This window comes from Petaurus breviceps, unplaced genomic scaffold (genome assembly GCF_028583685.1).
Source record: "Petaurus breviceps papuanus isolate PSGF00001 unplaced genomic scaffold, PetGlider_PUasm1.0 89983, whole genome shotgun sequence".
Lineage (NCBI taxonomy): Eukaryota > Metazoa > Chordata > Mammalia > Diprotodontia > Petauridae > Petaurus > Petaurus breviceps.
Window position 1 is genome coordinate 108,497 of NW_027187150.1, and position 19,062 is coordinate 127,558.

The 19,062-nt window shown below is 36.2% G+C and overlaps 1 protein-coding gene across 8 annotated transcripts in view; it reads right to left on the minus strand.

Moving 5' to 3' along the window:
* The window catches only part of LOC138176559 (utrophin-like), a 382,659-nt gene that overhangs the window by 99,270 nt on the left and 264,327 nt on the right, over positions 1–19,062 (minus strand). For all 8 annotated transcript variants that reach the window (XM_069107338.1, XM_069107343.1, XM_069107341.1 and 5 more), the window contains one exon: positions 2,003–2,095. In XM_069107338.1, the coding sequence (XP_068963439.1) occupies positions 2,003–2,095 (93 nt within the window). The remainder of the gene's footprint in view (positions 1–2,002; positions 2,096–19,062) is intronic.

Genomic DNA, 19,062 nt, shown 5'->3' on the forward strand with positions numbered 1-19,062 from the left:
GGGAGGGAAGCTCACCCCAGTCTGCCATCTGATATCATCAAAATAACTAAAATAATTACTTGCTATATAATAACTAATGATAAATAATTAAAATAAATTTCTAAACCCTAACAATTACAGTAATCAAAAAATGAAATGAAGTTTCTCAGCAAGTATGGGGTTCCCCTTACTGAAAGTGTCAACTTGGGGGCGGCTAGGTGGAGCAGTGAATAGAGAGCACTGGCCCTGGAGTCAGGAGGTCCTGAATTCAAATCCAGCCTCAGACACTTAACACAAAAACTAGTCATGTGACCTTGGGCACGTCACTTAACCCCAATTGCCCTCTGAAAAAAAAAAAGAAGTGTCAACTTAAAGGGGAGATGACACCTTGTCAGGAATGCTGTATATAGGATCCTTTTTCTAGAAGGGCTTAGACTAGATGACCTCTAAAGTCTCTTCTTATTGCAAAACTGTGTGAATTAAATGCTAGACCTGTTGTTTCTTTGCTGCTGAAGGGATACAAAACTTACTTTCCCTCCCTCCTCCCCCCCCCCCACTCCCTCACCCCAGCTAAAATTCAGGAAAATTTAAATTCAGCACACTGGGATAAAGACCCAAATACTCAGTACTTCTTCTGTTTCTAAAAAGGACACAGTGACACAGATTCATGTAGAAAGGCCTCTTGACAGAAGGCCAGGGTCCGTGACCAAGTGTGGCTGCCAGTATAACCACAATCTCAGGGCTTAAATACTAAAGAAAGTTCTAAATGATGATGTAAACACAAGGCTATATAGTTCTGTGTAGGCTCTGAGTCAGTGGGTAAGGGGGGACAATTCATTATAGAGAGGAGTTTTTTCTCCATTCCCCATGCCTACAAAAAGGAACCAGGAGTCACAGATCATGTGGCCAAGAAAGAGGAAAGGAAGAAAGCAAGCAGGGAGGACAGTGTTAAGACACAGGGAAAAGGAATCCACCTCATGGAATTCCAAGATGCATACTATATTTTTTTCAAACCTTATAACAAAAAAATAATAATAATAAATTGTCTGGAAAGACAATCAAGTGTGCCTGTGGAACATAATCCCCATTACATTTAAGAAGTAGTACCATGCAAGTATGCACTAAGTGACATAAAGGAAGTTTATTAATATTTTAATAAAATGTCTTAAAATATGTTTATAATATATAACAATTATATATTATAGAATAATATAATTAAGTAATAAAAATTATATATAATAGAATATAAACAAATATAATTTTAAAATAATTAAACTTAATAATTAATTAAATAAAATTAAGTATAATTAAATAATATAAATTATTTATAAAATAATGTTTAGTAATTAATATAAAATAAATATGTATTTGTAATAAAACCTTTATAACTCTCAGAAAAAACCTATTTTGAAATACAGATGGTTAAGTCATAGAACTGTATACATATTTTTAAATTATATTTAAAATATGCACACATAGGGGCAGGTAGGTGGCACAGTGAGTAAAGCGCTGCCCCAGAGTCAGGAGGACCCAAGTTCAGTTCCAGCCTCAGACACTTAACACCCACACAAAAAAGCTAGCCATGTAACCTTGGGCAAGTTACTTAACCTCAATAGCCCTCCAAAAGGCAAAAAAAAAAAAAAAGTATGCACACATATATCATTCTAACTATACTGAAATCATACTCACCTATTCTCTGTAAATTCTAAACCTTAACTGTTTTCATGACCATATTTAAACGTTAAGTCTCTCCTTAAACAGTTGCAGTACCATGATTGCTTTCTTTCTCTATGATGGGACAATATACTGTTAATACCATTACAAAAATTTATAAATGGCAAAAGTGAAATTCTCAAGATGACAGAATAAAAGCTACTCCATCAAATTATTTGGGAAAAGATCGCTAAAAATACACTTACATTTATATCTAAAATAATTTGGTAATTATCTATACTCACTCCCCTCATGTAAATAATGCTTGAAACAATCCATGGCTTAATTCTTAAAATGCAACTTTTCTTACCAGTGAAGTTCCTGTGAGTCCCTCTAGAAGATCCAAAAGCTTCCTTCCATCTTTGAGATCTGTAAACATATCTTTGATTGGTGGTTTTCCACTCTATAAAATATAAAAATAAAATAGGAGCTTACTTAGAAGTTGACAATTCCTAATACAACTATCAAGTAAACTCAGCTCTGTGTGTATATGTATGTATACACTGTATATTATACATGTGTATGTATACAACCATATTTATGAGTAGATCTATATATGTTATATGAATATTCATGTGCATGTGTATTATAAATGTGTGTATATTCATATGTACTTATTCATATGCATTCAATTACAAAATGTGTCTACTATTAAAATTTTTTAAAAGTCCTACTACCAAGAATCTATAACATAAGCCTGGGTCCCATGTGGCCTCAAGGCCGCAAGTTCCCCACCCCTGTCCTAGAGTGTCACTTAACTCATCTGTGAAAGAAGGGGTGGGGGTAAATAGCACGACCTACCTAACTCACCAACTTACTAAAGGGATAAAATGAAATAACATGTATGCACTTTGAAAACTGTAATATACTTTAGAAAAATAAGGTAGAAATAAGGTGACAATAGTACCAGAGTGTTGTTATAGTTAATAGTTTTTAATCAGATCATTCTCTTCTATTAGTGGAATAGGAATACTCTGAAGCCCACAAAAAATCATGGAAAGTTTAGACTCAGGTACATAAATTCAAATACTCGGGGCAGCTAGGTGGCGCAGTGGGTAAAGCACTGGCCCTGGAGTCGGGAGGACCCGAGTTCGGTTCCGGCCTGAGACACTTAACACCCACACAAAAATACTAGCTGTGTAACCTTGGGCAAGTTACTTAACCCCAATTGCCCTCCAAAAGGCAAAAATAAATAAATAAATGAATGAATAAATTCAAATACTCCTCTCTTTAGAAGAAATGCCAATTGAAGAGAAATAAAACCTCTGAATGAACAAAACTCTAAATTATAAAGAATGCAATTACATTCCAATGAAAATTTACTGTTTTTTGGTCAGATAATCTAAACAATTCAGTCCACTCAAAGAGTATAGACTGACCTGACTGGTTACTTTTTTCCCTGTGAAAAGTAAGAAAAGATTTGCTCCCCTAGAGAAAAGTTCATTATCTGTGATGAAAAAAATCCCCACCAGATTCCTAAAATGATTGGAATTCCTTTCAAAAGGGTGAAGCTTACTAACCAACACCCTCCAAAATGAATCAATGTTAATATTTTTTAATGTGATCTATAACTACAATAAGCACCTGTCCTTTTCTCAAAAAGAGAAAAATCATGACCCTAAATTCATAGTTATGAAAAAGTAACTTCTTCAGGCTTGGGTTTCCAACATCTTTCTCTTTTTGTGGTACTGCTTTTCACCTTTTATTTTTACAAAATCACAGGCTCTCTTCTCTCCATCTCCTGCCCTCCCTCCTGCCCTCTCTCCTTCCCTCCTTTCTTCCTTCCTTCCTTCGTTCCTTCCTTCCTCCTCTCTCTCTCTGTCTCTCTCTGTCTGTCTCTCTGTCTCTCTCTCTTTCTGTCTCTCTGTCTCTCTCCTTCAAATCACAATGGACCCAGGAATCCCAACGCACTGTAACCAGGAGGAGCAAAATGACCTTGGTCTGACAATGCTCAAGCCTCTTACAAGATCATTGTACCCCACCTCCTCCTGACTTTACTATCCTTTCCAATTTCCCCCTGTCTCACTTGCCCCATCTTCCCACAACCTCTAATTAAAAGCTTTCCCTTGGGGTAGGCAGGGAGGAACAATCAAATACATGGTGTATAGATTTCAATTGACTGACCTAATTTTTCTGTGAAGTGCCTTTAAGATTCATCAATAAACGACAATATGCACCTATTTTACAAAAGAGGAAGTTATGCCTCATAATAGTTAAGTGACTTTTCCAGGATAATATGTTAGGCCAAAAAGTTCATAATCAGGTGTCTCCAAATTAATTTCAAATATTAATCTTAGAAATCATCAAGTCTAAACACTACTAGAAGCAAATATTCTCTCTCCATCTCTAATGTGTTTCTGTTCTATAAATGATTCTATTAAAAAATAAGTGTGTACAGAACTTCACAAGTTCATATGCAATCTCCTTTTTTTGTTCTTTGCGTATTATAAAGTTTGTGCTTCAATTTTTTTTTAATTTAAAAGAAAGCAATTCCAGGTACAGTAGAAGAGTATATGTATTTCACATTCAACAAATATCTATTGATTGTATACTATAAGCTGAATAATTCATTTAGACACTGAGAAGTACACAAAAATTAGATAAAATTCACATTATTTAGAATGTAAGCTCCTTGAGGGGAGAGAATGTCTTTCTTTTTTGCTTATACTTGCATTCCTAAGGCTAGTTCAGTTCCTGACACATATTAAGCATTTAGTAAAGACTTAAGGACTTAATATTTATTGTCATGCTCCCTAGTTTCATAGGACTTGTAACCTGGGAGAGGATATACAACAACATACAATACAAGCAAAATACCAACCAAGGCAACCTGACATAGTGGAAAGACAAAAGTCCTGGGTTTGCTGCTTAATTCTACCTCTTTATTAACTGGGTGTCCCTTGGGACTCAGGGATCCCAGTGTCTCAATGTCTGACAGAGGCCACTTAACTTTCTCTCTATGCTTCAGTTTCTGTAACTATAAAGTAAAAATAACAGTACTTCTACTACCTACTGGCTAAGTTATACTGAAAAAAATGCTTTGCAGGCAGATGAGTGGCCCACGTTCTGGGGAGAGTACTGGACCTGAACTGGCAGACCCGAGTTCAAATCTTGCCTCAGACAGTGATTAAGTGTGTCACCCTGGGGAAGTCACTTAAACTTTGTCTACTTCAATTTCTTCATCTGTAAAATGGGAATAATAATAATGCCTAATTCCCAGGGTTGTTGTGAGGATGAAATAAGCCAACATTTGCAAAGTGCTTTACAAACTTTAAAGTGATACACACATACACTCATTATTATTACTAAACAGTATTAAATAAATATAAGCTGCAAAGATGATGATGATGGTGATAGTGGTAGTGGCTGCGGTGGCGGTGATTCCTCTGCTAAAAGATTTTGTACTTAATCCTTTTATGAAATAAAGAATTATTTTACAATGAGAATATTACTCTAAATCAATCTCATTTTTAAATGTGTATTTTCATCTTTCTGGTTTTCATAAAACAGGGCACATCTAAAGTTAATATTCAATGAAGGTTTGGAGAAAGAATTCTGATGCTCCCCACAATGATTCACAGTTCAACTGTCATTTACCATAGCCTTTTCTCATTATCTGAGGTGTTTTTTCTTCTCCCCTCTACCCCCACTTGCTTTGTTTAAGCCATATTTTATTTTGGCTCATCTATTTGTAGATTCCTTCCTCCAAACAGAATGAAGGCTAGAAGGATGGACTTGTAGTCAACAATATCCGATTTCAAATCCAGCCTAACACTTAATAACTGTGTGACCCTGGGAAAGTCATTTAACCTCTCTGCCTTAGTTTTCTCATCTGTAAAATGATGGAGACCCTTCAAATTGTTAAATCAACAAGTATTTATAAAGCACTTGCTACATGTATGTGCCAGGCACTCTGTACAAATGCAAGTAGAAAGTTAATCCCAGATACCAAATAGTTTATATTTTAACGGGGAAAACAACATATAAAAAGAATAAAGCTGAAAGTGGGAGTAGAGAGGAGTGGATTGAGAAGAGAGATAAGTTAACCACTGGGGACATAGTAGAAAAAAAAATCCTGAGAATCAGAAATAGTGACTGGAAAGGAATGAATACGTGGCCAGCCTGAGCATTTTCATTGAAATAGAGATTCTGGGAGAAACCAATGAAAAGAGAGGAAGGGACTGAAGGGGCCAGGGATGCCATGCTTCTAATCAATGAGTAAAGAAAACTTCCAGGGTGAGGTTTCTAAGGTATGGCAATAATAGCTAACATTTATATAGTGCTTACTATATATGTCAGGCATTATGCTAAGTGTTCTACAATTATTATCTTATTTTATCCTCATAATAACCCCTGAAAAGTAGATGCTATTATAATCCCCATTTTCCCCCCACAGGTGAGAAAGCTGAGACAAACAGAGGTTAAGTTACTTACCCAGGGTAACTTAGCTAGTAAACAAATGCTGGGTTTAATAATAGCTAACATGTATACAGCACTTATTCTGTTATAAACTGTGCTTTTATTATTTTTAAATTATTTTTATTATTTTATTAAATAACATTTAATTTTATTTATTCAATAAATTTATTATTTTATTAAATAACATTTATTATCTCAGGATCCTCATGACAACCTTGGGGGTACAATCCATATTTTATAGATGAGGAAACTGAGGCAAACAGTGATTACACAACTTGCCCAGGATCACACTGTTAGTAAACAGCTGAGGCTAGATTTGAACTCAGGTCTTCAAAATCTAATACTCTATCTACTGGACCGCCTACTTGCCCCTCAGAAATTCTGGATAAAATATTTAACAGAGAAAAATCTTGATAAAATAGGGGTAATAATAATACCTACTTCACAGGGTTGTTGTAAGGATCAGATGATATAACATATGTAACGTGTTTTCCAAAACTCTACAGAAATAGTATTTTTGTTGTTGTTATACTGGCAGTGACCACAGTAGACGTTTAATAAATGCTTGTTGTTAACCTCTCAATGCCTTCAGCCAACTTCGTAAGACAATTAATTTTCAGAGATTCATTGCAGTCAGTTTCAGGTCTGCACAAGCCATGAGTACTTTCTTTATTAAAGCCAAAAATTTCCCAAGAGAAATGGAGACCCTTCAAATTTTCCTCCCACACCCTTCATTTACCCCCACCAAAAAAATCCCAGCACATAGTACTCATGTAATATATGCTCATTAAAATAAAATCTTAGGATGGAAATAATTATTTCTCAAAACACTTAGTAGGACAAATTCCATGTATAGATCAATTTCATAATGAGCACGACACATAAAAGTATCTAATTAGTCAAGCACATGTCTACTGTTTTCACAATACAAGCTTTATACATGGGAATATGAGCTGGGAAAAAGTTCACAAATGTCAGAAGTCATCTTCTAACAAAAATAAACGATAATGCATCTTGCCAGTTTGTAGCCCAGTTTAGTTTTTTGCTGTTTTTTTAAACATCTTATGTAATGATTTTTTAAAAATGTGAGGAACATGATTTTCAATTCAACTAATATTTAATGAGCTTTCTATATGCTTGGCACTACAGATAATAATAGAGTTTGTCCTCTACTCCTGAGGGAGAGGTTATGGAGTTGCCCACTAACACACAACTTCAAAAAATTATACATCATGAATGAAAGCAGGAAGGACAAGGGCATTCCCCTGGTTTTATTCCACCAAACAAAATAATGTAAGACTTCAATGAGAAAACTACCTTTCAAGCCAAAATGAAATCTATCCCCAAATCAATACCATCTCCTCATACTACCTATCTTTCCACTAGAAAGACCTACTGCTACATTTTTTTAGGGATTTTGGATGGAATGGGAGAAATTTTTCTGTGAGAATCACTGAGGAATAAAGCACTAAAGTATGGAGGAAATGGAGTTCTTTGCCCTTTGATGTAGTAAATATCACAAATATTTAAAAGCAAAAACTAGAAATGGTGAGGGTCCAATTGTGTAAGATGTATTTGTTGTCAAGGAGGTCATTTCCCAATATTCAGAGCCAATTAGGCAATTTTCCAAAGGAGCTATTCAGTTCTATCAAGTACTCTAAAGTTAAGTTAAGCTCCGTTGGAAGTTGCAAAGTCACCTTTACTTTCAAGCAATGAAGCCAATAAGTCCAAAGGAAAATGGAACTCAAGTAAGTCCACTGGAAAATGGAACTCAAGAATTCTATCAGAGGATAAAAAATTATAAATAGTGATGTCGTGAAAGTTGATGGCAAAGAAAAAACTAACATTCACAATGCGAACTGGCTTGGTTTTATGAAGTTTATGCTGGGTGGTATTTTTAGGAGGCTATAATTTGACATGTGCTATATAAAGCCTAGCTATGAGTGGTCAAGTTATAACTGGGTTTTACTGCATAAGGGAACTGTAAAAACAAAGCTATTTGATTGTTGGTGGGGAGGGGTGAGGTTTCCAGTTTTGTAGGCATTTAATACAAACTCTCTTATCTGAAAGAACTTAGCCAAACAATATCACCAAAATACTTGAAGAGCTATCCAACAATATTACTGGCAATTAATAAAGAAATACTAGAGCAATGATGGAAAACACCATCCACATTCAGAGAAAAGAACTATTGAATGTGGCGTGAAGCATACTATTTTCTTTTTGTTTTTTTTCTTTCTTGTGGTTCCTCCCATTCATTCTAATTCTTCTATACAATATAACTAATGTGAAAACAAGTTTAATAGGAATATATATGTACAACCTATGTCAGATTGCACACTGATTTTGGGGAGGGGGGAGAGAAAGGATGGGGAGAAAATTTAAAACTAAAAATAACTTTTAAAAATAAAGTTAAAAAAAAATACTAGAGCAACAGAATGAAAGAACTGAGTTGAATCTAGAGTTGAAAAGAAGCTGAACAAGCCATTTCAGATCAAGATCCCAATTTTACTGATGAAGAAACTGAGGACCTGGGCTTGAGTCATTTGCTTATGATCACACAAGTCTAATGTGGCAGAGTCAGTTCTTCCACTTCAAAGTTTAATGCTCGGTCCACTGTGGCACACCACCTTCCTAAAACTAAACAAATTAAATGCAGTGATTTCTATTTCGAAAAGTGAAAAGAATGGTACTGATATACTGAATACTGAATGATCATGATCAGAACTGTAACCACAACAAGGATGTAATAAGTGTCAATTTATAACCACCTAGAAAGGGACAAAATACCAGAAAGTAGCAAATGTGGATAACCTGGCGAAAAGTAAATCATGCTAATCAAATTAACTCCTTTATTCCTTAAAGGGACTGGCTATTCAGACAAGGAGACATAGTAGATGTCCAAAATTCCCATAAATTTTTTCTTTCTTCCCACATACTGCTGATCAAAGACTCCAGCAATACCAATGATTTTCTATTTTTATTCCTTGATATCACAGGTTCCAGTGGGATCTCTAGGGATTTCAAAAGACATGGCTAATGTTTTCCTATCCTAACCCAGCATCAGAATGCAAAAACAATACAAATAAGGTTTAATTATTCCCAGAAATTTAAAAATTCAGCTGTTAAAAATGGCAAATAACTACTCGTTTTGTAGGTCACTCCAAAGGATGTATATTAGCGACTCAGCATCAACTTGAGCATTCTAAAAAAGGTGGTGGTGGTAGTACTAGCAGCAATAAAGGTAGTAGTAGTAGTAGCAGCAGCAGCAGCATTAGTAGTAGTAATAGCAGTAGTAGTAGCAGCAGTAGTAGTAGAAGAAGAAGAAGAAAATAGTAGCTACCATTTACATATAATGCCTACCATGTACCAAGCCTGAGCAGCTAGATGGCATAATGAATAGAGTGCTGGGCCTGGAAACAGGAAAATTCATCTTCTAGAGTTCAGATCCCACCTTGAACACTTCCCAGGTGTATGACCCTGAGCAAGTCACTTAACCCTGTTGGCCTCAGTTTCTTCATCTATAAAATGAGCTGGAGAAGGAAATGGCAAACCAATCTAGTATCTTTGCCAAGAAAACCGTAAATGGGGTCATGAAGAGTCAGACAAAACTGAAAACAACTGAACAAAAATGTGCCAGGCACTGTGGAAAGTGTTTTACAATTATTATCTCATTTGATGCTCAAGACAACCCTGAGAGGTAAACGCTTTCATTATCTTCACTTATCAGATGTGGAAACTGAGGCAAATAGAGGTTAAGTGACTTGCCCAGGGTCACAAGTGTCTGAGGCCACATTTGAACTCAGGTTTTCCTGACACCATCTCTATCTACTGTTCCACTTAGCTGCTTAACTTCCTAGAAAGGTATCAATCAATCAATCAACAAATCTTAACTGACACATTTCCTGCATGGAAGGTATGTTGTCTTAAATATAATTTAATACTTTTGGCAATAGGAGGGATAGGCGTCTCTTGGTTTGCTCTTCTATAAAATGCAGATTATAATACTTTTAATACCTATGTCACATTTAATAGTTCTGAGAAAAGCACTTGGGAAACCTTGAAATATTATATATATTACAATATAGTGGGGCAGGGGGTCCCCACAGGATACTTATTATCATTTACCATTATTGTCATCTTCATTTGGGAGTGATAACTGGGTATGTGAAATTCAGTTGTGACAAGCAGAATTTAAAAGGGAGGAAGGAGAAAACCAAAGACCATGAATAATACAGAACAGGGGAAAACAGCTGGTACCAGCACAGTACAAAGAATACCTATGTTCCGAAGGTCAGAACACAAACTGAATGAGAGTCAGCTATAAAACTCATCTGGGAACCATAATATATTCTGAATTGAAAACTCTGACCATCTTTGAAACTGAGAGCATTTGGGGAAGGAATCACAATACTACAAAATCTCAGAAGTGGAAAGGACCTCAGAGAATATCTAACCAATGAACAAGCATTTACTAAACAATTATTATGCATGCATTTATTATACACTATGTGCCAGATGTTGTGCTAAGTACTAGGGGCAGGAAAAAAACAAAGACCCCTCCACCCCACTCACCCCCCAAAATGGGCACTTTTCTGGAGGAACTCATGATCTAATGAGGAAAACAACACACTAACTACTATGCAGATGACCCACAAGATCTATAAATGATAAATGGAAGATAATCACAGAGTGTGGGCATTAGCATTAAGGGGGATAAGGAAAGCTTCTTGCAGAAGGTAGGATTTTAATAGTCTAGAAGAGAAATGAAGAAGTCAGGAAGCAGAGATGAGGAGAGAGAACTCCAGGCAAAAGGTGAAAATGTAGTCAGGAAGTGTCTTGTATTGTACAAGGACCAGCAAGGAGGTCAAGGTCACTAGATCAGAGTATGAGGAGGGGAGAACTGTAAAAAGACTAGAAACCAGGTAGGATAGGGCCAGGTTTTAAAGGCCTTCAAAAGCCAAACAGAGGATTGTATATTTGATCTTGGCAATACAAGGATACTCTAAAAGTCTCTCTGAAGAACTCTGGAATTGATTGTAAAACATGAGAGACACTGGCAAAGGACTGCCCAGCATGGCATGCCCACCTGAAAGAAGGCACTGTGCTCTATAAGCAAAGCAGAAATGCAGTAACTCAAAAGAAATGAGAGGCACAAATTTACAGATACCTCCACTCCAAATTTCATGTGAACTCTGTGTCCAAACTGTGATAGAGCATTCTGAGTTCAGCCACAATCAGACACATTGTAACTCAATTCTAAAACAGTGATGTCATTTTGGTCCTCTCTGAGAACAAAAGAGAACAACAAATATGGAGCCATTTGAGTTTATAAATAAGGAAGGGATGTGGACACAGCTGCACTTTAGGAAAATCACTTTGACGGCTAAGTGAAGGATGGCCCAGAGTGAGGAGAGGTTTGAGGCAGGGATATCAACCAGAAGTCTATTACAACAGTCCAGATTTGAGGTGAAGGCCTGCACCAAGCAGGTGGCAGTGTCAGAAAATTCTAAGAAAGGATTCCCTCTACCCAATCCAGTTTTTACATGAAGAACTAAAGTGAGAAGGGCCTAATCCCTCTTCCATATTAAAATCCTTCAAATTTGTCAGGGTCTGAGATAAATTAATCTACTTATGTTTTCAGAATTACATAACTGATATGCAGAAAAGAAAGGCTTTTTAGGAGGTAAAATTAACCCCCAAAGTGAAATGTAAGCTCTTAACCTCATGCATAACAAGAGCTCAGAGCTTTAAAGTTTACAAAAGAGTTTTCTCAAGTCACCAAAGTACTATTAGTGGAATTTTGTAAATTAGAAAATTCAGGCACAGAGAGGTTAAATGACTTAGGTCACATACCTCCTAAAGCTCCAGGACCGGAGCTCTAAGTTTCCTAATATTAAGTAAGTGCCTCACTTTTTAGGTTCCACATTTCCACAGTGAATCTATCTATGGCCCACAGCACCCTGTGAAACACAAGAGTAGATACTGATTAAATGCTTGTTTAAACAATGAATGTATGAGTGACAATAGTTTTCTCCAACAAAGGATTAGCAGATAAGGACAAACTGTGATCTTACACAGAACGTCAAAATTAATGGAGATCATAAATCCATTTTGAGGTTTGAGTTCTATACATAAAGGATTGCTTTGATTATGATGTTAAGTAGCTCCCATCCACAGACTAATGGATAAGAGAAAAATAGATATGAATTTCACCAAAAGAGTTGATCGACGTGAAAAAAAGTAAATATATGAACAGATTATGAAGTGAGGTTATAGATTGTTCCATCATGAAAGATCTCTTAATAGAGAAACAGCTTTACTTTGGTATTTCAGGCATTCACCTCCCTAGAGGTGTGGGTCTAAGCCACAAGGCTTTTAGATTTCTTATAAAATTCAATTGAATAGTTGTCAAGGGATATATCTAATCCCTGGCAGTATACAGATGTTCTGACAAAGCTTCACCTGATTTGCATCCTGAGTTTCTTAGGTGTTGGAACAATGGAAGAAAAAGGGGAAGGACAACAGATGAACAGCATGAGAAAGGGAATCAATGTCATGTGGGATCACACCTGTCCCCTGCTACTGCCAAAAGTTAGAGGTACAGCAGCCAGACTATACACCACATGGGTCTGGTCTGCAGAATACTTTTATCAGAATTCTTGTTTCTGAGCTGGGGCTGCAAGGGACAGCCTGGAGTACAACAAAATTTCAGATCCTGCAAAGGTACTCCTGAAGTGTCACAGCCGGTATATTGCTGTCTTGTTTGCCAAAACAAGTGGGAAAAGGAGAAACGCGCCCTTTCTAAATAAGACATAAATTAAATGCATGTATCCAACTCCAGTTTTACTGGGATGCTGGCCATTTATAACCAGACATTGATTTTTAGCAATATTATGAATAAGATCTTCATATTAAGATAGCATAGCTGGGGCAAGAAAGAAAACCCTGATTGTATTTGGATTTTTTTTTTCTACTCAGAGATTAGAGTACAGACTAAATGAAAAGTTACTATTTGTGAAACATATGGTTAATGATCTGATGATATGTTTAAATTGCTTTATCACTGACTAACTACTTTTCTAAAATAAAAACCCTGAGAGAGATGATTCAATGAGACATTCAGTTGCTCATTAGACTATAAGCTCATGGAGGGCAAAGGTTGTTTTTGTCTTCACTTTTATTTCTAGTTTGGAGCACAGTGACTAGAACATATTAAGTCCATAATAAATGTTTGTTGACTTGCAGTTGGCATGGCAGGAGAAAGTCCAGAGAGAACCTGATAAAGTGGGACCTGTGCTGAATGACTTGATTGGTTTGGTACAGTTATACATGCAAATACATCCCTTACACTCAGAGTAGAATGATAATAGGAGTTAAGGATAACTGCCAACCAAACTGTCTCGGAATTCTGAACAAGAATCCAACAGCTTGGTGTATATAATGCCCTTCCCCTGCCCCCCATGTTGGATATTTTTGCATAATTAAAATGGTATCACAATGTTTGTGATTTTGAAGAAAAAAGGAAAATTTATATTAATTATCAAGCATCAAGCTGGGAAATAATTGATGGATCTCACCTGAATCTGAATCATACTTCATTTCTTTCTTGATGTCACTAGCATATGAACTCCTTTCCAGAGTTTATTATACTGGGTCATTATTTGTCTATGTTTTCCATAAATCCTCCATAAAGATCTACCAAACAAAATAGAGTCCTTCCTCAGGTCCTTTTATGGATACCAGTGTAGCCTTTAGGGAGTCTTCACTCTGACAAAAAGAAAATCCCCCTTCCCTTTTGGTCACAGGTGTCCTACCAAACTCAGATATAGAAAAAGATCCCCACTAGCCACACATTGCCCCCGAAAATCACAGATTAACATTATCTATGTTGTATTGTATTTTCATTTATTTTTTTTAAACATTTCCCAATTACATTTTAATTTGGTTCAGCCACTCTAGAGATTTACAGAGTCTGACACCTGTGTCTTACATGACGTTTCTTTTAAATGACTTACTTTGCATAAGCATTCATAGTAAAGACTGTGCTATAGCCTACTTATAACTAGGCAAATTTCCAATGATTTTGGGGTCACTTAAAACTGCGACACTTCTGAGAATATGATGTTCCATTATTCACAGCTATACAGCATCCCAAAGAGAATAACAGTGTTTCAAAAATTAAAAATCAAAAAACATGCTTTGATGGCAGGAAACACCTTAGAGTCACTAAAAGGATGAAGCCATTTCCAAAATGTGAACAACTTGTTCTATTATTTTTGCCAACTCTAGGCCAAATTCACTGTACGTGTCCCATGTGTCTGAAATATATATATATATATACACTAAAAGAGTAACTTTGCCATCTGGCTGCATGCTAAAACTCAGGTAACATATAATCTTCATCAACATTTAATTGCATGGATCTCATGATGGAAAAAGAGGAGGAGGAGGAGGGGTGGGAGGAGTAAGAAGAGGAGGAGGAACAAAAAGAAGAGGAAGAGGTGGAGGAGAACTTCCCAAACTTTTCTGGATATGAATAAAATTTCTTTCACAACAGTCCAATTGGGACAGCTAGGTGAGACAGTAGAGGACCGGCCCTGGAATTAGGAAGACCTGAGTTAAAATCTGGCCTCTCACATTTACTAGCTGTGTGACTCTGGGCAAGTCACTTAACCCTGATTGTCTCAAAACAAACAAACAAAAAACATGCCAATTGCCCTATTGAAATAAAGATGGAAAATTATTAGCCTGGATTAGTTGTTAATGAGTCATTTTTCAGTTGCATCTGACTTTTTGTGACCCCATTTGGGGTTTTCTTGGCAATGATATTGAAGTGGATTGCCATTTACTTCCCTAGTTTACTTTATAGATTAGGAAACTGAGGCAAACAGGATTAAGGGATTTGCTCAGGGTCACACAGCTAGAAAATATCTGAGGCCATATTTGAATTTCAGGTCTTCCTAACTCTGAACCCTGCTGGAGTCTTTCCTCTCTGTCCACTATACTACCTAGATGCTCAATTATCCTTAACAGAGAAAAGGAAAAGTCCTATTTTTCAATGATTATTGGGCAGTTTTCTTGCTTTTAAAAGTTCCTGGCAATTATAAATCACCCTGAAGCTTGAAGAAATGCACCACTGGATGGACTATGATTGTCTAAAGCAATTAGTTAGTTTGTTTGAAGTTAAACACAGACAAGAAATCATTAATAGATCCAATAGGACTCTGAAAGCTCTACACTATAGTATAAACATTACATTGAGTCAGCCTATAATAATGAACAGGAAATTTTCCCTTCACTGTGTGTGTAAAAGAAATGGCATATTGACAAGAAAAGACTTCATCAGTGTTCTGGTTCTACTCCTTCTAACAATGACCCTATACAGCTCAATTCACTAAAATTATCATCACAAACTTTCAGTTACCATAGGTCTTGCTCCTGCAGAGTCCCATTTCCTCCGCTAATGTTCAATATTTTTATTTCTATTTTTATATTATTATATTTTATTCTTTTTAATTATTCCACCCACAAATGCTTCAAATGTTTTCAATTTTGTATATATTATTAATTTAAGTACCAGGATCTGGCATTGTGGTCCTCATTTAACAGATAAACAGTGCTAACAGAGTCTCCAAAGGACTAAGAACCACAAGTGAGTCAATGGACAAACATATGTTTGCACGTTAACACACAATAAGTAACTACAAAAAAACTAGAATAAAGGATATCAGCTGTGTTTCTTTTTTTTTAATGTATAAGGGGGAAAGGAAGTGGGCAGGTTATATAGTGAGAATGGAAGATAATCAAAGGACACCCCATGTGCTTGCCTGGTATATATATTCATGAGGTCAAAAGAACTGATAACCCAAGAAGGTCCCCAGCAAATTTAGTGAAAACTCCAAAGTGAATTTACAGAACACAAAAAAAAAAGTTGCAAAAATAAGAAGGCATGAATTGACTTGAGATTTGCATTATTAAAAGCAATCAACAGGATCAGAGATCTATTTGAGTACTGAGAGTCTTAAACTGTAAACATTTCATTTGCTGTTTATATGTATCACAGTGACAATCCTGTCACCTTTAAGTATAGTGGTTGTTTAATAAATATTGGTTCCATATAACTGGGTGACTCAACAAATTAATCCCAACTAAAATTAACCACTTGTGAAAATGTGCATCTTCTCTACACTCACTTCCTTCTCTATTTCCATCTCCCTTTTCAAGGATAACTTCAAAATTCCTTAGAGGGACTTGGCCATTTGGGCTGCCTAACTATGCCAAATGAATAGTACTGAAAATGCACCGAGGAAAATAAAGGCTGAAAGTCAAATGACGTTTCTTAACAGGCAAGCAGCGGAGGCTTCATTGTCTCCCTTGGTAGACAAGTCTACTAACAAACTAAACACATGTTCAAATTAGAATGGATAAAACTTTCAAGAATATTCAAGCAAATCCTGGGTTGGAATAAAGTGAAGTGGGACTTATGAATCAAGAATTTTTTTTTCCATCTCAAATTTTAGAATTTAAATGATGAACAACCAATGACAACACTTTTGAGGAACATGAATTTTGGTACTAAGAAGACCCATTAGAGTCTGAAAAATGCTTTGTAATATTTAGCTATTTTTTACAAATAGAGTAAGAGTAGCTAGATTTATTTTATAACCATAGATAGTACCCAAATGCCTTGGAAAAACAGTGGCTGAAATTCATATCACAATTTAAGGTTTATTTTTTTTTTCCTTTTGGAGGGCAATTGAGGTTAAATAACTTGCCCAAGGTTACATGGCTAGTTTTTATGTGAGTATATTAAGTGTCTGAGGTCAGAACCGAACTCGGGTCCTCCTGACTCCAGGGCCGGCACTTTACTCACTGCACCACCTAGTCACCTCACAATTTAAGTTTTAAAGACACTTTAGATACATCATTTCACTCTAAACTCCATAATAATGCTTTCAGGCAGGTACTGTATGTATTAGATAGTATTAGATAAATATCAGCTATTATTATCCTCCCTAGTTTACAGATGAGGAAATTGAGGTCTGGAAATCTAATCCCCTAGGCTAAATGATTTATTCTAAGGATCTGACAATTTCAGAAAGGCCCAAACCATTTGTTATTACATGGTATATTTTTTTCTTTCTTTCTTTTTTGGAAGTAGGTAATCAGGGATATGTGACTTGCCCAGGGTCACACAGCTAATATTTGAGGTCTGGCTTTTTCTTTTTCCTCTAGTCTTCTGACATTCTTTTGAGACAAAAAATTTCACATGGTTTGTGAAGTAATGTTTTTTTCCTTTTGTTGATAGGTTATCTGTCATTCATTTCAGAATTTTATTAAGTGAATTTTTCTTTTATACTTTTGGACAGTGTTTTGTTTGCTTGGCTTTTGGGGGTTGTATTTTTGCTTCGTTTTATAGAAATGACTCAACAGTGACTAACCAAATCTAAAGGAAAATGCCATGCCAAGACTCAGGCATACTGCCCACATAGTCAACAGATCCCGGGTTCTGCTAGAAGGAAAAGAATTAAAGGTGAAATAAAACTATTAAAAATATTCCATTTCTCACAGTTCTCCAAACTCAACACTGAAACCCATTAACAAAATGTTCTGGAATTTCTTTTCCTTGCTAAAGGAAAATAAAGTTACTTAAGAGAAAAGTTAATCTAGTATTGGGGATAATGCTCTTCACCTAACACAAAACAGTCGGTGCTAGTGGCATAATATACACCATAGGGGTGACTAGGTGGCACAGTGAATAGAGCACTGGCCCTGCAGTCAGGAAGTCCTGAGTTCAAATCCGAGGTCAGACACTTAACACAAAAACTAGCTATGTGACCTTGGGCAAGTCACTTAACCCCAAATGCCCTCCAAAAAAAAAAAAGGCAAAATAAACAAAAATCTACACCATAACACGGCACGTCGCCTAGCACATAATAAATGCTTCATCTCTCTATAATTTTAAAACTTCTAATTCATACTCATCTCTTTTATTATTTTACATTTTACTATTTTCTTTTACTTTCTCCTTCCTTTTGGACCATATATGTCCCTTTCTCTAATTTTCCATATCCATTTCTTAAAAGCTAACACTATCCTAAATTGTGTTAAGAGGGATAATGCCCAAAACAAGGCAAATAATACTTCTGCCATAATTTGTTCTATCAACACCTAAAGTACTGTGTTCAATTGTGAGCACCAAGTTTTAGGAACAGTAGCTCAGAAAAGGTGAAGGATACTCAGAAGTCCTAGATCAAGATGAGTGAAGCAGAGCCATAACAGTCCATTTCTGCTCTTGGGGAATGGGTTGAAATCATCTCCACACCCTCGGACATCATAAACTTTCTCAAGGGCCCTGAAAATAAGGATCATCAATCACCATAAGACAGGGGGCAAGGTAACGAGGAAGTACCTCGAAATTTCCTTCCCTGGGCAAAGCCCTAGTTGTCCTGTCCTAGTTATGACTCTGATGCAAGGACTGGAAAATGGGGTAGTAGGCTGAAGGAACAGGGTAAGTTTATACTAAAGAACAAAAAGGATTTAGAGGACATAAGACAAATGGTTTACAAGTCTATGAAAAGACATACGAAACAAGATTTAAGACTTAGTATTCTTTGCCTAAGGCACTAGAATTAGGACCAATATAATTTGCCACAAAGGTGGAATTAGGCATGATGGAAGATAAACCTTCCTATGGGAGCTGGAATAAGTGGGAAAAGACACTCCTGGAAGTAGAGGGTCCAGTCTGTACCCTTTCTCTACTTGGAATTTTCAGTCTGAAGCTGGATGACCACTTACCGGGGATGTTGATGGGTCAGATTCTAGTTGGACTTGATGGCTCTTATGAAACTTTCTACCTCATATATTCCGTGATAATAAAGTCAATAAACAATTATTAAGTGAGTGCTATATGCAAGATTATATGCTAAGCTCTGGGAATACAAAGAA